Genomic DNA, 15,563 nt, shown 5'->3' with positions numbered 1-15,563 from the left:
TGAGAACATTTCTGCTCACCATGTAAAACTTTAAATCAGATTTATTTGCTTAGAATCCAACAGCTTTCTGAATAGTTGCTTCCTATGCTGCTGAGTAATTTGGAAGATTTTCTTCAAGCTTTTGTGCATCATTTCTGATCTAGTAATACCTGAGACATAAACATCATGTTAAAACTCCAGCCCAGCAACCCCTTGACTAAGAACTTACTATTTTTCTAAATTAAGGAAGCATTGTGTCAAGCTGTCAGTTTCACACAATTAAGAATGCAAAAAAATTGTTAGAAAATACAAAGTGTGAAATATTTCATGTTCTGAACTCTCCATTTTCTTTATTTTCATCCATTTCTCGGTACAATTTCCTCAAATATGCTAGTTCTCACTCCTTTCGAATTTTTGACATTTAAAGGTCATGCACTCTATCCAATTAGCAGAGCACTGAATGACACTGGGAACTCATGTAGCAAAAAATCAAAAACAGTTGAAATAACCAAAGTGACAAGCTTTGAAGTAACACACTTTGTTGACTACTTAAGCTTAGCAATCATTCTGAATTACATTCAGAGCAGCTTTGCATCAGTTTGGACTCCAAACTCTCCACCAAGTTTTCGATGTGCGTAGTATTTGTTAAATGTGACAAAATAAGTAAAATGTTTCTGCTAAGAAACAATCCTCTTGGGTTGCAGGTATATCTGCAACACAGGTATACCACAACATTGAATTGTTACTAGTAACTAGTGCTTCCTACATCATTTCCAAGCTTAATCCAGTCATTCCAATTAAATTATCTGACAGTCCTCCAATAATCATCTTGTTTACCTAAACAATAAACACAACAGTTCTACGTAATTTTACCTATTCACCCATCGAGAGGAGACACCAAGAACCTGAAAATACCAACTCGTAACTATTCTGTGTGCACGTAGCAGCTGACAACAAAAGGTAACTGTTCCTGGCTTTCTCCCAGAGTCTATTAACAGTTTGTGTACTCACTCAGACATAGGCAGATAATAGGTTATTTTATCTTAACCAGTGTCATCCAGGAAGCCTGGGATGTAAGCCAAGGTCTGAGAAACATGCCTACAGTTAGCATTTCAAGTGACCATTAGCTTCCACTAATCTCAACACAAACAACAAATATGCATGCTATTTCAGGTACCCAGTTTAGAACCTATTTAAAGGAGAAACAGCAAAAATCCAACTCCCCCCTAGATACACACACACGCAAGCCCCCCTGGAACATTCAGAAATACCTCACTGTATCATGGCCTGAACACCATCTTTTACATATTTAAAAGTTACGGTTTGCAACATCATTTTCTTCAGTTGCCTAGATTACTGGGAAACCAACACAAATAGAAAAAAGCTAAATTAATTTCTCTTAGTTTCACAAGATTTTAAACACACATGCATCCTGACCAAGAGTACAAATGATTTTCTCAGTTGTTTTACACAACTGAAAAATTAAACAAAGTACCTACAGTAAATGTCACTTACAGCATTAATTTTGATGATTTCTGATACTATGGCAAAACTGACAATTCTTCCCCCATAGCAGCCAGCTTACATTGTACGTTCCAGGAGTTATATGTTGCTTTATACTTTAATATTAGAAGTTATGAATGATTAGCTTTATGCTTTTTTATTATTCTTTCAAACACACTCTCGGAAGATTCCTGATCCCCTCAAATCTACAGTGCAGGATTACTTCTCATTATATCTTGTCCTATATATTTAGATATTACCTTGTAATAAAAGCATGTCCAATCAGTCCTGTAAGCATCCATTCCTGCATGTTAAAAAGCCAGTGGTTCTCAGATATTCAAATAAACCAAAAACAGAAATGGAATTTACATGATAATGTTGGAGTCCTACGTTAATAGTTCTCAAACAGTCTTAAGATGGGTGCCTGGAAAGCTTCAGGACCCAAACTGAGAACATTCAAGCTATGCCTTCTTTCATTAAAAAAAAAAAAAAAAAAAAAAAAAAAAAAAAAAAAAAAAAAAAAAAAAAAAAAAAGCCTCCAGTTCAGTTGTGGCTTAAGCCATTAAAGCCTTGACACAGGTAGTTTGTTGCTGGGTCTGACTGGCAAAGTCCCAAATGTCCTGGGAACCAAATTTAAGGATTAAATATCTCTCTCAAATGGCTTATGAGAAAGAAAGAAAGAACAGTCCAGTAGTCCACCAAAGTTGCATTTCTCAGTATGAACACAGAAGAGCACTGGCATGATAGCAAAATTTAGTCTAATGCCGAAACATTTGATTTGGCACGTGGCAAAATCTACTAACACATCTAAGAAGGCTGCACAATTCACTACTCGGCTACAAAGAGACCAGCTCTACATGCAACATAGAAAAGCTTGGATACAGTGATCAAAGTAATCTATTCTAGACCTGAAATAAACCAAAAAACCATTCAAAATCTCAACTTTTTCTCAATCAACTTGCTCTTCAGTAAGCCCTTCCAATCCCCTCAACACTCTTGCTGTAACTGATAGATCCAATAAACTTCATCATCAAGTAAATGAGACATACTTCTTTATTAGCCCTCTCATGAGATTATAGAAGTTTTAAAGAATCATGCCAAGGGCTTTCAAAACTCCTGAAGAAGCTTCTCTCTAATCATGCTGTTGTACAATACTACCATAGCAATACTCATAACAGAAATACAACCTACTCCAAGAGCAGCCCTTTTCATGCCTGCGTTGCATTTTTGGAAGCCTGTGCCAACATGTGATCAATCCTATAAAAGGGCAAACATTCAGTTTCAACACAGAGCTTCAGTCACCTCCACCAAAACTAAGCTGTACCTCGATCAGTACATCAAACAGATAAGAGGCCACTACATATAGCTGCCTTGTCAGTCCTTAGAACAGCCTTACTGAGTGATAGACGTTTTTAAATAAGAAGCAAGTCTGTCCACCTGCTTCAAACATCAGTTTTTCAGACATTAAGAACATCACAGCAAAGGAATAAATATTCAAGGGCAAGCCTTTCAAACCAAGCGACCTTTCCTTTAACTGTTTCTGCTGAAAGGAAGAAGGTGTATTCAAACTTTTGGATGCATAGAAGGAGTAATAAAATCAGTCACTAAATGGAACTATGGAACTGTTAGGAATTAAGTTTAGTTGTTCACAAAAACTCTAGATGGTTAGATGATTTTTTTTCCCATACGCATAACATTTACATTTCATACATATTCAGAACCTGAAAGGATATTTAAATGCTCATGCACTCATATCTACTTTCAACATTTATATTTACTTTTTAAAATATATTTGTTCTAAAAACTAGCAAAGTCCTCAGTGGCAAAATAGCTCAAAGATGTGTTAAGTGTAAGATAATAAAAATGTTTGGATAATTAGATTAATAAATTGCCTCTTCATGCAGAACTGATATAGCTTTTTCCTTTTTGTCAAAAACTTTCACAAAAACAAGGGAATAAGTAGTATCATAAGTATCCCTACTAATCATTTTTATAAGCAAGACATTAGCATATCACAATTGAATTAATTATTATCAACCCTCTTCAAGGCCAGTGGTTACACTTCATCTTGTAAAGACAGAAATACTAACTTAACGCTTACATTAAAATTGCTTGTGGTATATGAGGATAAACCAACCATGGCTAAAACATTTCTCCTAATACATAAAAATTCAGAGTTGCAATCAGGCCTGAATTCGATCTTGTACATAAAGTTTTGATGATTTCCAGTGTTTTTGTTTGTTTTTTGTTTTCACTATCAAGAAAATGGCAGCGGCATTTCTAATGAACAAACTAGATTTCTTACCTTCAACCCGTGATTCCAAGTGCTTATCCAACTCAGCATCTTTTTTCACTGCCTCATCTGAGACCTTAGGAGCATTTGAAAAACAAACTAGTACAATACTCATGTTATCACGACTTCCCTATATGACAAAGAAAAAGAAGAAGAATTAGGATTTTTAGTCTTGTCTCTCCTTTTCTATCATTGTTATCAAACATTTTCACTAGTTCCAAATACAGTACTATCAACTCACCTGGGGAAAAGAAGCTTAGTTATAAAACTATTTTGATTCATAAGAATCTCTTATAATGCTAGTTTCTACTAAACTACCGGTTAAAATTAATTTTACTGATTTTACTCTATATTCTTGAAGTTAAAATATTTTAATGAACTTACAACATGCCAACTGTTTAAAAAAAATTAAGAAAAAAAGTCATAAATTAAGGAGTCATTTGCTGTTTCCTTAAGCCTAATTAAAAATCAACCGATGTTGCAAAATGAAATGTAGAACATTTATTCTGGACTACTAGAATAGCTAGCTCCATCTATTAATCTACTTCCGTTTGAGAATATTACATATCATTACAAGTCTGCTCATCAGACTGCAGCTGCCTCATACCTAGTACCTTGATGAAAGTTGCAAAATATTTAGTATGGCAACATTGACTTTACAGACTACCACATGCTCAGCAACATCAAACAGCTTTTTCAAATATTAATTAAAATGCTCATGTTCCACTAGTAAACTCCAATACTACTTCTCTGCCCAAGTTTAATTTGCAGAAATTATAGTCCATATCCAATGTGAAAAAATATCAGTGCTTTTATCCATACTGTCTGACCCTCCTACAAGGAGATCCAGCAGAACTTTAGTTGAAACTCTTGATTTCACCTTGAAGGGTTATGGAAGAGTTTAATGGCAATGCAACACTACTGGTTTGAAATTAAGGTGGCGGGGGGGGGGGGGGGGGAGGGGGAAGTTCTGTAACATTCTCTGTTTTTGCACTAAGTTTGAATTCTTTACAACAATCATTATGTAAACAGAATCTTATCCAAACTAACCCAGAAATTTGTGTGTCGTTAGTCATTGTATATTGTTTCTGTGTATATCTGACCTACTGGAGAGTTCTTGCCATCCACCACAACAATTTATTTTCCTAAAGAAATGAAGTAGGAGTCTGATGTTAGAAGAATAAATTCCTTCAGAAGCACTTAGGATTTATTCTCAGTTTTCTTCCATAGCAAATATATGGTGATGCCTACCTCTCTCAGCAGTTAATATATACTTTATGATACAATTCATATATGGAGTATAGACAACAACATTCTGATCTTGTCACACTGCACAACTCCAGTAACTGATTTTCAGAAACTAAACACAAGGCCAGGGCTCAGTTTTTACTGAATGTATACTAGAGTGACTATCCATTAACAATGCTGATAACATGCTTGGTCATAAAAGTCACAGCATTTAAACTGATCAAAGTATAGCCAAAGTTGAAATACAGCCCTTGTTATTTGTGGTAGTGGTGGAGGGGGCAGAGATGTTACCCTCTAGTGTTAATATTCCAAACTTTAATACTTTCTCAAAATGGTATTTCAGTCTTTAGCATAACAAACGAACTTTTAGCACTAGTAGGAGATACATTTTTCAGGAAATGCTGGAAATGGTATGCATACGAAACATTTTGGGCCAACCTGCACTTGTTTCCAATGAACTTAGGTTGAGGAGTGCAAACAAGCTCAGTTGTAGTTAGTGCTTCTCCATCTGAGCTAGAAGAATGAACTGGGAACACCACTTCAGATTACAGACAAATCATGTCTCCAAGAGGAGATAGTGCAAGTACAAGTTTTATATAAAACGACGCAAATGCTGCCCAACTTGAAAGAATAAAACTCAAACAAAAACCTTGTGTAGTTTATTAACTTTTAAGCATCTGTGTTTTGAAACAAAACAGAGCTGAAATCATTTGCAGCTTTGAGAAAATACTAAAAACTTTATTTTGATAATTGCTGTTACCTCTCCAGCCCAAATACAATATGATGCAGTTTATTCTTCAGTAGCAGTAAGGATATTCAGTCGAATGGGTACTGAAATTGGAGGGAAAGAAGAGGGAGAAGCAGTGGAATAGGCCAGGAACTGCTGTCAACACTGCACCCATCTAAATACTTCAAATGTAGTTTTAGAACAGCTATTTGGGGAAAACAAATACATACCTTATGTAAACAAGTGTCCACTACCCAATTGCACACTTTTTCCAGGTCATCTGATACTTCAAGTCTAGACTTAACAAATTCACAGAGCTCTTCATTGCTCATTACATCCCAGATTCCATCACAAGCCAAGATAATAAATTCATCTTCTTCTGCCCTTAAAATTTCACAAACCTCAGGTTCCGGAGAAACAAGTTGTTCTGTAGGGCCTTTGCCATCAACACATTTGTAGTCATAGTCCCCCAAAGCTCGAGAAACTGCCAATGAACCATTAACACGCTGAATCATTACACTGCCTCCTGCATTCTGGATTCGCTCTTTCTCCCTTGGGTTGCAAGGTTTGTGATCCTGTGTTGAAAAACAGACTTGTCCATTCCTATAGAGAACAGCACGTGAATCACCACAATTGATAAAGTACATATGCTCAGGAGAAATCATAACTCCCACTGCTGTTGAGCCACTTCTGTCCATCCCATTTCTGAGGTCTGAGAAATTGCGCATATATTCATCAATTTTCAAAAAGCCAGTTCTGATTCCACTCTTGACATTTTCCACCGAAGGCTCAAGAGCAGATCCAGGTTTTTCTGTTGCCCTAAAGTCTTCATTGTTAGTGATGTGTTCTAATAAGTGTGTTGAGCAGTAATTTGCAACACGAGATCCTGCATGACCATCATAAACAGCAAAAAAGGACCAGTCCTCTAAGCCGTGGGGAATACCTACAACAGCTGTGTGAGCATCTTCCATTTCCACTCTCCATCCCTGCATACTGCTGAGGCCATAACGCAAGCCGTTCCCTGCACCATGAGCATTATGTTTTTCAGTTTTTGGTTTATCCAAAAATGCACCCATGTTTATGTAATATTGAATCTGGAAAACAAAGAAGAAAAAGCTTATTTATACACCTACCATTTCATAAGCTTGCTCAGCAATGTTTCAGTTCCGTTCTCCTTCCCTTGTTTTTCTTCTTTATAATATATGTTGCAAAGCATAATACATGCACAAGAGACAAATACAAGTGGGAAAAGTAATTAATAAATCACATTAATAGAATGACACTTGTTTACTTGGTGGGTTTTGTTTTGTTTTTAAGAACTACTTCATCAGACTACAGCATGTAAAAAGGCACTCCCTATGAGGGCACAGTAGTTCTCTTCAGTTCTCTGCAGCCCTGCCAACTTTTTCATTCTCTGCAGAAACTTATCCATGCTGGAAAAAGAATATGCATATTAACCCTTTTCTTTTCACAGTTTCATTGTGTTTTGAAGAAAAGCTAGTACTCCATAAACTGAGTACTGACAGGTCTCATCAGCTTTGTACATACAGTATTACTTCCATAATCCTGTTGTATTGCAAGTTTGACAACAGAGGAAGGTAGATCTGCCAAAGGAGAATTTGAGTACAGCCTTTCCAAGAAAAGGCAAGGCAAATCTCACTTTGACCCAAGAAATTTTTCACAAAACTCTTATTATATTACTAAGGGACAAGAGTGTAAATTAAAGTTTCTATTTTTCACCTTCCCTAAAAAAAAATTATATGCTCACATGTGATTTTTAGGTTCAAGTTTAAATTACAAGCCATATTAGCTGCTTAAGTAAAAGGACAGAAAATAATCCACAGAAAATTAGAAGTTCTTCAACTCTCTAAGACAACCTATTTCAAAATAAATGAGCTTGCAAGAATAACCCACATTCAAGCTTTACAGAACCTTTTACTTGTTCTGCTATAGACTAGATGATCCTATCTAGACTTGAAAAATCTATCTTTCATTTCACAAGGTAGGCAGAGAATGTATTCTTTAATCCACAGACCCCACGGCACTTTACGCTGATGAATTCAGGAACTCAGACACCACAACCTCTGATTATGTTGATAAAGATTGTCTCATAAAATCCATGGAGCCTGGTTGTGAAAGTGATAGTAACTTTTACCCAGCAGAAATTTGAAAATAATTCCACCATGACAGATCCTGAGTAGTTCCCAGGCCTCCCATGCACAAGCAGATAAGCCAAACTTGGTTTAAGAGTTTGTTAACAGGTCAGCAAAAAAGGTTAAGCACCTTGCTTGCTCCACTCATCACCTCCGAACACTTTTTCAGAGTCCATAGCTTGCTTTGTGCTATTTCTTTTCATCTCTCTTGTCAATGCAATGAGGAAAAGATGAGGGGTTTTCCTGTTTTGGTTTGTTCTTTTGCATCTCATTGCTGTGGTGACAAAGGCTTTCTTAGAGCAATAATCCAAACTTCTCATTACCTAATACAGTGAACTCCATGAAGTGCTGAGGAGCCCAACCATTTGGCCCTAAGATTCTGCTCACTGACAACACTTTTCAAGCAATATTTACCACTTTTACTTTAATAGAGACTTAAACAAAACTTCTCCAAATACTGCAACAATTCCTTATCCAGTCTATTTTTTAGTCTAGTTTTACAGTGTCAATTCATATTAAACAAAAAAAAAAAAAAAGAAAAACAAAACACCTATATCCTAGATCAGCTCTAGTGGAGCAAGGAACATTTACTTCAAGGAAAAAACACTCTAATCGTAAGTCAGAATACTTTTATTTTCTAGACTTCAAGCAAAATACTCTACTCATTCCTAAAAAAAAAAGTCAGAGAAATCATTTAGTCTTGCTACATTTAAATTGATTTAAATAAGTCACAATAAGAGAAGAAAGTTAATAGACTAGCGCTAAATTAGCATATATAAACCTCGAGCAAGAGAGCTTCACACTTCAGAAAGCTGCAGAGAAAAATGTTCAGAAGAAGTTCAGAAAAAATTACAAAGAGGTTGAAGTCATTACCATAGCATAGTAAAGACTAGAAAAGCAGAAAAAAAAACCAGGATAACTGGCACTTGTAATAATGTTTTATTTTATTGAAAATGTGAATGAACTGAAGTAGATACAGTAAGAAATTGTTTGCTTCATCACAATGCTGTTTTAAGAGATTAAGAACTACTTTGCATTTCAAAGTAGCTAAGCAGAGAAGTTGCTCAGAAATATCATGAAATTATTCATTAAGGAAAGGTTACACTTCTCTGAAAACACACTAGGTTTGCTTGCATCCTGCCTCCTCTGAAAGCAGGTTACCAGAACTCCTGAGGTTACTTTCAGCCTAATATTCAAGTCTACTAATCAAAATCAACCTTGAAATACATAGATGATGTGCACACTGTAACTCAAAATAAAAACATAAAGGAGGCTACTACTACACACTCAAGAACTATTAAAAAGATTAACCAACTGTATATTCTGCCTGCTCTAGCTTACAGTGCACATGTTTTGCACAGAACTTTAAGCAAACCTGATAAATTAAGAGCCCCATCCACTTACTTCAGCAAACAGCTCTTTCTCCTCTGACGAAGCCTTACTGCCTCACAGGAATGAAATGGCAAATTTCATTAGCCTAGCAAAAAAGCTTGCATAGGTCCATTTGTAGTCTATTTTAAATCATAATGCCAAAAACCAAGCACATCCAATGGACTATCTCACAGCGAGAAGGTTGCAGCCACAAATGCTCTCAAAAATAAGTATCAGCATAAGAGATTGACTGAGGAATTGAACTCAAGGCCTTTAGACCCTAAAATGCCAGCGGATAGATCAGTGATGTGGCATGCAAGTCAGTCATGCTGAACTCACTTCACATGAAGGCAGCCAAACATGCAAATACACCCAAAGGGCAACCCTCCACAACTCTGGACACTTATAGTGAACAACTATGTCATCAGCCTAAAATAAACAGTAATCACACTGCCTTTGGTGAGGTAGCTTCACAATCTAGTGGAATAATGAGGATACCTATTCTGATGACAGACAGCTATAAGAAAGTCAACCAGTCCAAAATAATTACAGCAGATCTATCTGGTCAAAGTTACAGAGTCAATATTAGAAACTTCTTACATACCAACTTCCAATAAGAACTAGATCATCAGGAAGATCACCCCAACATTTCATATCAAGCTCTCAATAGCAAGCATTCTTACAATAAGTATTTTCGCAGTAATAATTTTATCATAGGAGTATGAAAAGTTATTTACCTCAAGATCATAGTACCACACATACTGCGATGCACCCAGTGTTTTTGCCATTAAAAAAAATACATCTTAAAAGAGACCACTGAAAATGTTATGTGGTACTTAGAAACAGTCTATTCACAATAGTACCACATACGTAACTAATACAAAAAGCATTCTGATGACTTCCCTTAGATTCCAATACTGGAAAAAAAAAAAAAAATCTGTATCCCCACCAACAGGTGGGCCAAACACTTGCAACACTATAAATATACAGAAAACATTAACGTGAACTTCGAAAACATTCATCCTTTTGACACTTTAAAAATATTTATGTATTTGTTGGCATTTAATTTCAGCATTTAGTTCTTAAACAATAGCAATAACTAGTTTTCAAGACAGTCTACAAAACAGCCCAATATTAAGTATGATTTGCTTCTTATACGAGGGAATTAAACCAGCCACCAGATTTCGTATTCAAACAACAGGAATAAACTAAACATAGTCACAGCCTACAGACATATAAATAGAGGAATCCCATTTTCTGCAGAAACTCAGTAGAAACCGTACTTCCTTAGGAAGCTTTTTCCATGAAGTCCTCCTGCCTAGTCATCCTTTCTGTATGGTACCTCCTTAAAGCAAGTTATGGAAAGGAAAGGATTCCTTGTAAAGAATATTAGTTGTTCCATTACTAGTTACTATATCCCTATGTAGCATGCATCTTGTATCTTAAAATAAAGTCAGCTCATGTCTAGTTCAACTGCCTCCCCTACTCCACAATATTACTGGAAGCACAATATCTGCTGTTTCATACCACTGAGATATGAATAGCAAGCAGTATCGTACCCAAGGATATAGATCAGTCATTTAATCAAAGAAGCTAGAGCTACTTCTGAACAAATAAGCAAAAATCTTCCCCGAACTTTTCATAGCACTACAAAGAAATAATCCAAACAGTTGTAGATTAACCTCAAAACAACTTGCTGATAATTCATGGCATGACACACACAGTCTTTCCCTTATACTGTTACCTTAATGTCCCTCATACTGTTACCTTAAAAGTTTATTTGCATCAGTCATGCTCAAAAATGGATTTAAGATAAATTTCAGTTTCTCTCTAGAAGCAGCCAACAATATAGACTGTGAAAAAGACTTATTTTGATCTCTCCAGCATTTTCTATGCAGGTTGTTTAGCAAAGACTTTATTGGCATTTGGGCCCTCACTGAAACTTACCCTTGCTAGTTCTCTTGCTTATTTATGATCAAAATCCTAAAAACAACAACTCCCCAGCTTTCATTACACAAAGCTTTGTAAAGTAAAAATTTCTTTTGAGATGCATTTTAAAATTACCCTAAACTGAACGTTACCAGATTAAAATCTGACACAAAAACCAGAAGTTGTTTCTTGCAAAAATTGAAGCCAATGTTTAGCCAAATAAGCCCTAACTACCTAATAATAAGCCTAACCTATCTTCTGGATATGATTAGTATTACTGATTCTGTTTGGATACTCATGCTAAGAATTCATTTCTAGAGAGTTCTGTAAAAGCAATTACGTCTTCCCTCACACAAGACCACATGGGAAAGACTCAGATCTGAAAAAAAGGTTTTGCTCAAGAACTGAAGTCTAGATTAGATAAGCTATCAAGAGTCCTAGTTTTGGCTCTTTTAACTGGTAAGGACACATACACCAACAAGAAGCACCACCTTACTTCTCCCTTCTTACACCACTCTATCTAGGATTTTCATTTTAAAGCCTCAGTTCTGCTACACTTGCACTGAAGTAGAAAACCAGACTTCTAATATGGTAGGCCATTTCACTTACATTAACACTACACATAAATCAACAGCTGTCCCAGATAAACATTGTCTCAACAATGGCAGGCTTTCAGGAACGGAGACACTGTCTACAGTATTACACTGAAACAACTGGTCTCCCTACCTGCAGCACAGTACTGACAACTAGTCTCTCTGAACTCAAATAGTTGAACCCAAATAGTTGGGATGTATAAAGATCTAAGGCCTTTGATTCAAGCACTACTAACATAATATTACAGAGCCAATTTTATCCTTTAATAGGTTGTCAACATCATGCAACTTCATGTTCTTTTTTAATAAAAGACAAGCACCTGACTATAAGAAATCAGCTGAGAAATCCTGGATTTCAAGTAGCTCTTATGCTTGTGAGTTATGCTATGTTCCTTACACAAGACTTCAAATTATCAATTCTGAAGAACCCCTAAGAGATATGTGGAATAAAACAACATTAACCAGATTCCAAGTTTTGACAGATTTGCGTTAACAGTCAGCCCGAAGCTCAGATTCCGCACGGACAATAAATGCTACAGCACTGTACAATTTCCCCCTATAGCTTGGCTGTAAGATACCACCCCGCTTTTTGATCACTCATCTATCTGAGAACTCTGTACTTACATAATAGTTAATTGTCTGTGTTGCAATCTTCTATTATCAAGTCTGATATGACACCATAAATCTTGTGTTTAGCAAACTTTTGTCCTAAGCCATTAAAAAAAGGAATTACGTGACACTCAAAGTATTCTAAGTCTTGTGTGCTCTCCCAGGTTTGCAGTTACAAAGCATACATCTTCAGTGGTAGGATCTACAGCGAAAGCAAGTTATTACGAAAACATGCTTAAAGTTGGTTTTCAATTTGCTTTTATGCTATATAAACAAGAAAATAAGCCTCAAATATGATATTTTACAAAGCAAGAAATTACCATTCTAGCACACTGATAAGAAACTAGAACTTAAATTTAACACACAAAAAAGCAAGTTACAGAATTACTTCAAACCTGCAGGTAACACGTTCTCAAAATGTTTTCAGTAGTTTTAGCAACTCCAGAAGTCATTAAAGCCTTTCAAACACCTGAGCTACAGCCTAAGCTTCCTCCGCTTCCCAAGTAGTTCAATTTTATATTATCAGAAGAATTTCACATAAGAAAAAAAAAAAAAAAACAAACATCTTGACTCTTTATCTCTACAGTTACTGCCAGCTGGCCTCCAATATTATCATCTGGCATACAGAAGATTAAAACGACCATGTTGCATTATGCATTGTAAGCTTCACACTATTTTTAATTTGCAAGCAGAAGTAATATCTTGTGTTCCGCCCTCAACTGTCTGCATCAGCTTTTCTTTCCTTAGGTGAAAAACATTTGTGATTTGCAGAACTGCTAGCCAGTGGATATAACACATTCAGCTTAAATGGGAGTATTTTGGGCATCTCAGTGGATAACAAATACCTCAATACTTTTCCTGTAAAGATCTGATTTTGCTTTGAAATCTCAGTGTCAAATGTTGTCACAAAAAGCACAGTAAGCCAGTGTCATAGACCAGAAGCAAGCATTCTCACCAACAATGTATTCTCATTTCTTCGTCAAGAGCTGAATGAGTGTCATTTAATAATTTATCTAACATCAGTAAAGGAGATTCATGAAGTGATTTTAAGTTATCTGATGGCAATTCAAATTGTACATAGTATGAAGCTATTTTAAAAGTACACAAAAACATTCCTACCAGTAAATACAACACAGGAGTGAAATCCTATCAACATGACAATTAGGAGAAATTCTCCAACATTTCAGACTGCACCAGGTTCCTGTAATTGAGCTGAATATGTTCTTAAAAAGAAAAAAAATCAAAAACATGCAAGAAGCCATGAGTGAGTAAGAAAAATAGTTCAAAAATTCAACTAATTCCAAACTAATTGAGCCTGACACCTCAGCATTGATTATAACTCAATAACTGCACACACACACACACACACTGTTAAAATAGTTCAAGTTCCACATCTTCATCTCAGCTATTCCATAACCAGCTCCCTTCCCTTTCTTGCAGCTCAGAAAGTCAGAAACTGAAAAGAAATTTCATCTTATCAAGTTCATATTCTTAATATTCTGAATACCATGTTCAATATTACAAATCTTCAATAAAGGATACAGAGATCAATTTAAAAACGGCTAGAAAACAATATGTTTGGCAATCAACTTATGCTGGTCCTATAAAAGATACCAAAACACTCTTGGAAGACAACATCTTTCTGTGACAGTTTATATCATATGGACTACATAGAGCAGCAATTAGTTTGAAGACCAACTTAGAAAGCAAAACTGCTTTGGTTAGCGCAGAAGAAAAAAAAAAAAAAAGAGATCTCACTCATTAAAACTCAGGTCTTCAAAGTTTGCACTCAAACTTTAAGGCAGAAGTAAGCCTTAAAGTAGATAAACCTATTTTGTTCAATACTTTATTGTGTAACCTTAAGTTTTAACATTTTTTAAAAATACTATTAAGTTACAGAAAAATAAGCAAATAAGTCAAATAGGTGATAGCAGTATATTCCCACATGGCAATATATGCCAGCATAATTTGGACTTAAATCTGCAGTACTAACATATAGTTACCTCTGGTAGTTAATTTACCTCCATATGAAGTAAATCAAAGTGGTTTTTTTTGTTTTTTTTTTTTGTTTGTTTGTTTTTTTAAGTGCTATCCTACCAAACCCCTCTTTTAGTAGAGGTATTTTTGCAAAACAAATACGCTCTTTCTCCAAGACAAAAGGCCACGAAGAGAAAATTGGTTCATTGGACAAACAGTGGCCTGAGATTTGCATCTAGTTCTGTCACAGACTAGCTGTTGCTCTTTTAAATCTCAGGCTAGATCCAAACTGTAACCCACAAAATTCCACAGAAGGCCAAACTGAAACCCACGGAAGTTCTACAGAAGGCCAAAGCCTGTCTAAAGTAGCGTAACATCTCTAATTTTAAACACACTAGGCTAGGTGCAAATCAATCTTGACGCTGGCACCCTGGTAACTTTTAAGTCAAGGCAGAATTCACAAGCCACAGAATCTCAGAATAATTCACATTGGAAGAGACCTCTAGAGCTCATCTAGTCCAATCCCCTACACCAAGTTCAATAATATTAGATCCACCTTCAAAAATAACTCAGGCTGTTCAGGCCCTTGACCAGTCAAGGTTTTGAACATCCAAGAATGCTCACAGCCCTGAGTATCTCTGCAGAACAAGGTTCAGTCTCAAGAGAAACTGTGGCCAGTAGAAGAACAGAAAAAGTGCCCACTCCTAGCTAGTAACTTAGTCATTGTGGTTTTGCTCAGTGTGTGTAAGCCTTGAAGTTCAGTACCTGTTCAGCCAGGGAGAATTTTTCCAGTTCTCTAAAAATTTAGAGAATGTGATTATCTAGTACACAAGTTTGAGAAAACAATTACAATTCCTTCTTGGGAATAAGGAAGGAATAAGATTACTAGCTAAAACTTTGGAAATCTGGAAGATTATGTTTACTGTAACTTCCCTATTCTCAAGAAAGCTTTAGGAATTCTACTCTAACCTAAATTCTAATCTGTGCTCCAGAAATGATTCTTTAAAACAATATATATTATTCAGACCACAGATGGAAATCAAGGATTTTCTTCTTCCAATAGTTTTCCCAGCTATGGGGAAAATCAATCTTACATTACTTGGTAAGTGCCCCCGGTCATCAGCAGCAACCTTTGAAAGGTCCTCAAGGAAGAAAATACTGGTCTTTTCTCCTTTGGCAAA

General features: G+C 35.9%; 1 protein-coding gene across 7 annotated transcripts in view; it reads right to left on the bottom strand.

Moving 5' to 3' along the window:
• The window catches only part of PPM1B (protein phosphatase, Mg2+/Mn2+ dependent 1B), a 71,034-nt gene that overhangs the window by 21,283 nt on the left and 34,188 nt on the right, over nt 1-15,563 (bottom strand). For all 7 annotated transcript variants that reach the window (XM_062571914.1, XM_062571915.1, XM_062571910.1 and 4 more), the window contains 2 exons: nt 5,981-6,844; nt 3,788-3,905 (listed from right to left, as the gene is read on the bottom strand). In XM_062571914.1, the coding sequence (XP_062427898.1) occupies nt 3,788-3,905; nt 5,981-6,826 (964 nt within the window). In that variant the 5' untranslated portion in view covers nt 6,827-6,844. The remainder of the gene's footprint in view (nt 1-3,787; nt 3,906-5,980; nt 6,845-15,563) is intronic.

This window comes from Rhea pennata, chromosome 3, assembly GCF_028389875.1.
Source record: "Rhea pennata isolate bPtePen1 chromosome 3, bPtePen1.pri, whole genome shotgun sequence".
Classification (NCBI taxonomy): Eukaryota; Metazoa; Chordata; class Aves; order Rheiformes; family Rheidae; genus Rhea; species Rhea pennata.
The sequence above is the reverse complement of the archived record's forward strand: the minus strand, read 5'-3'. Positions and strand labels throughout refer to the sequence as shown.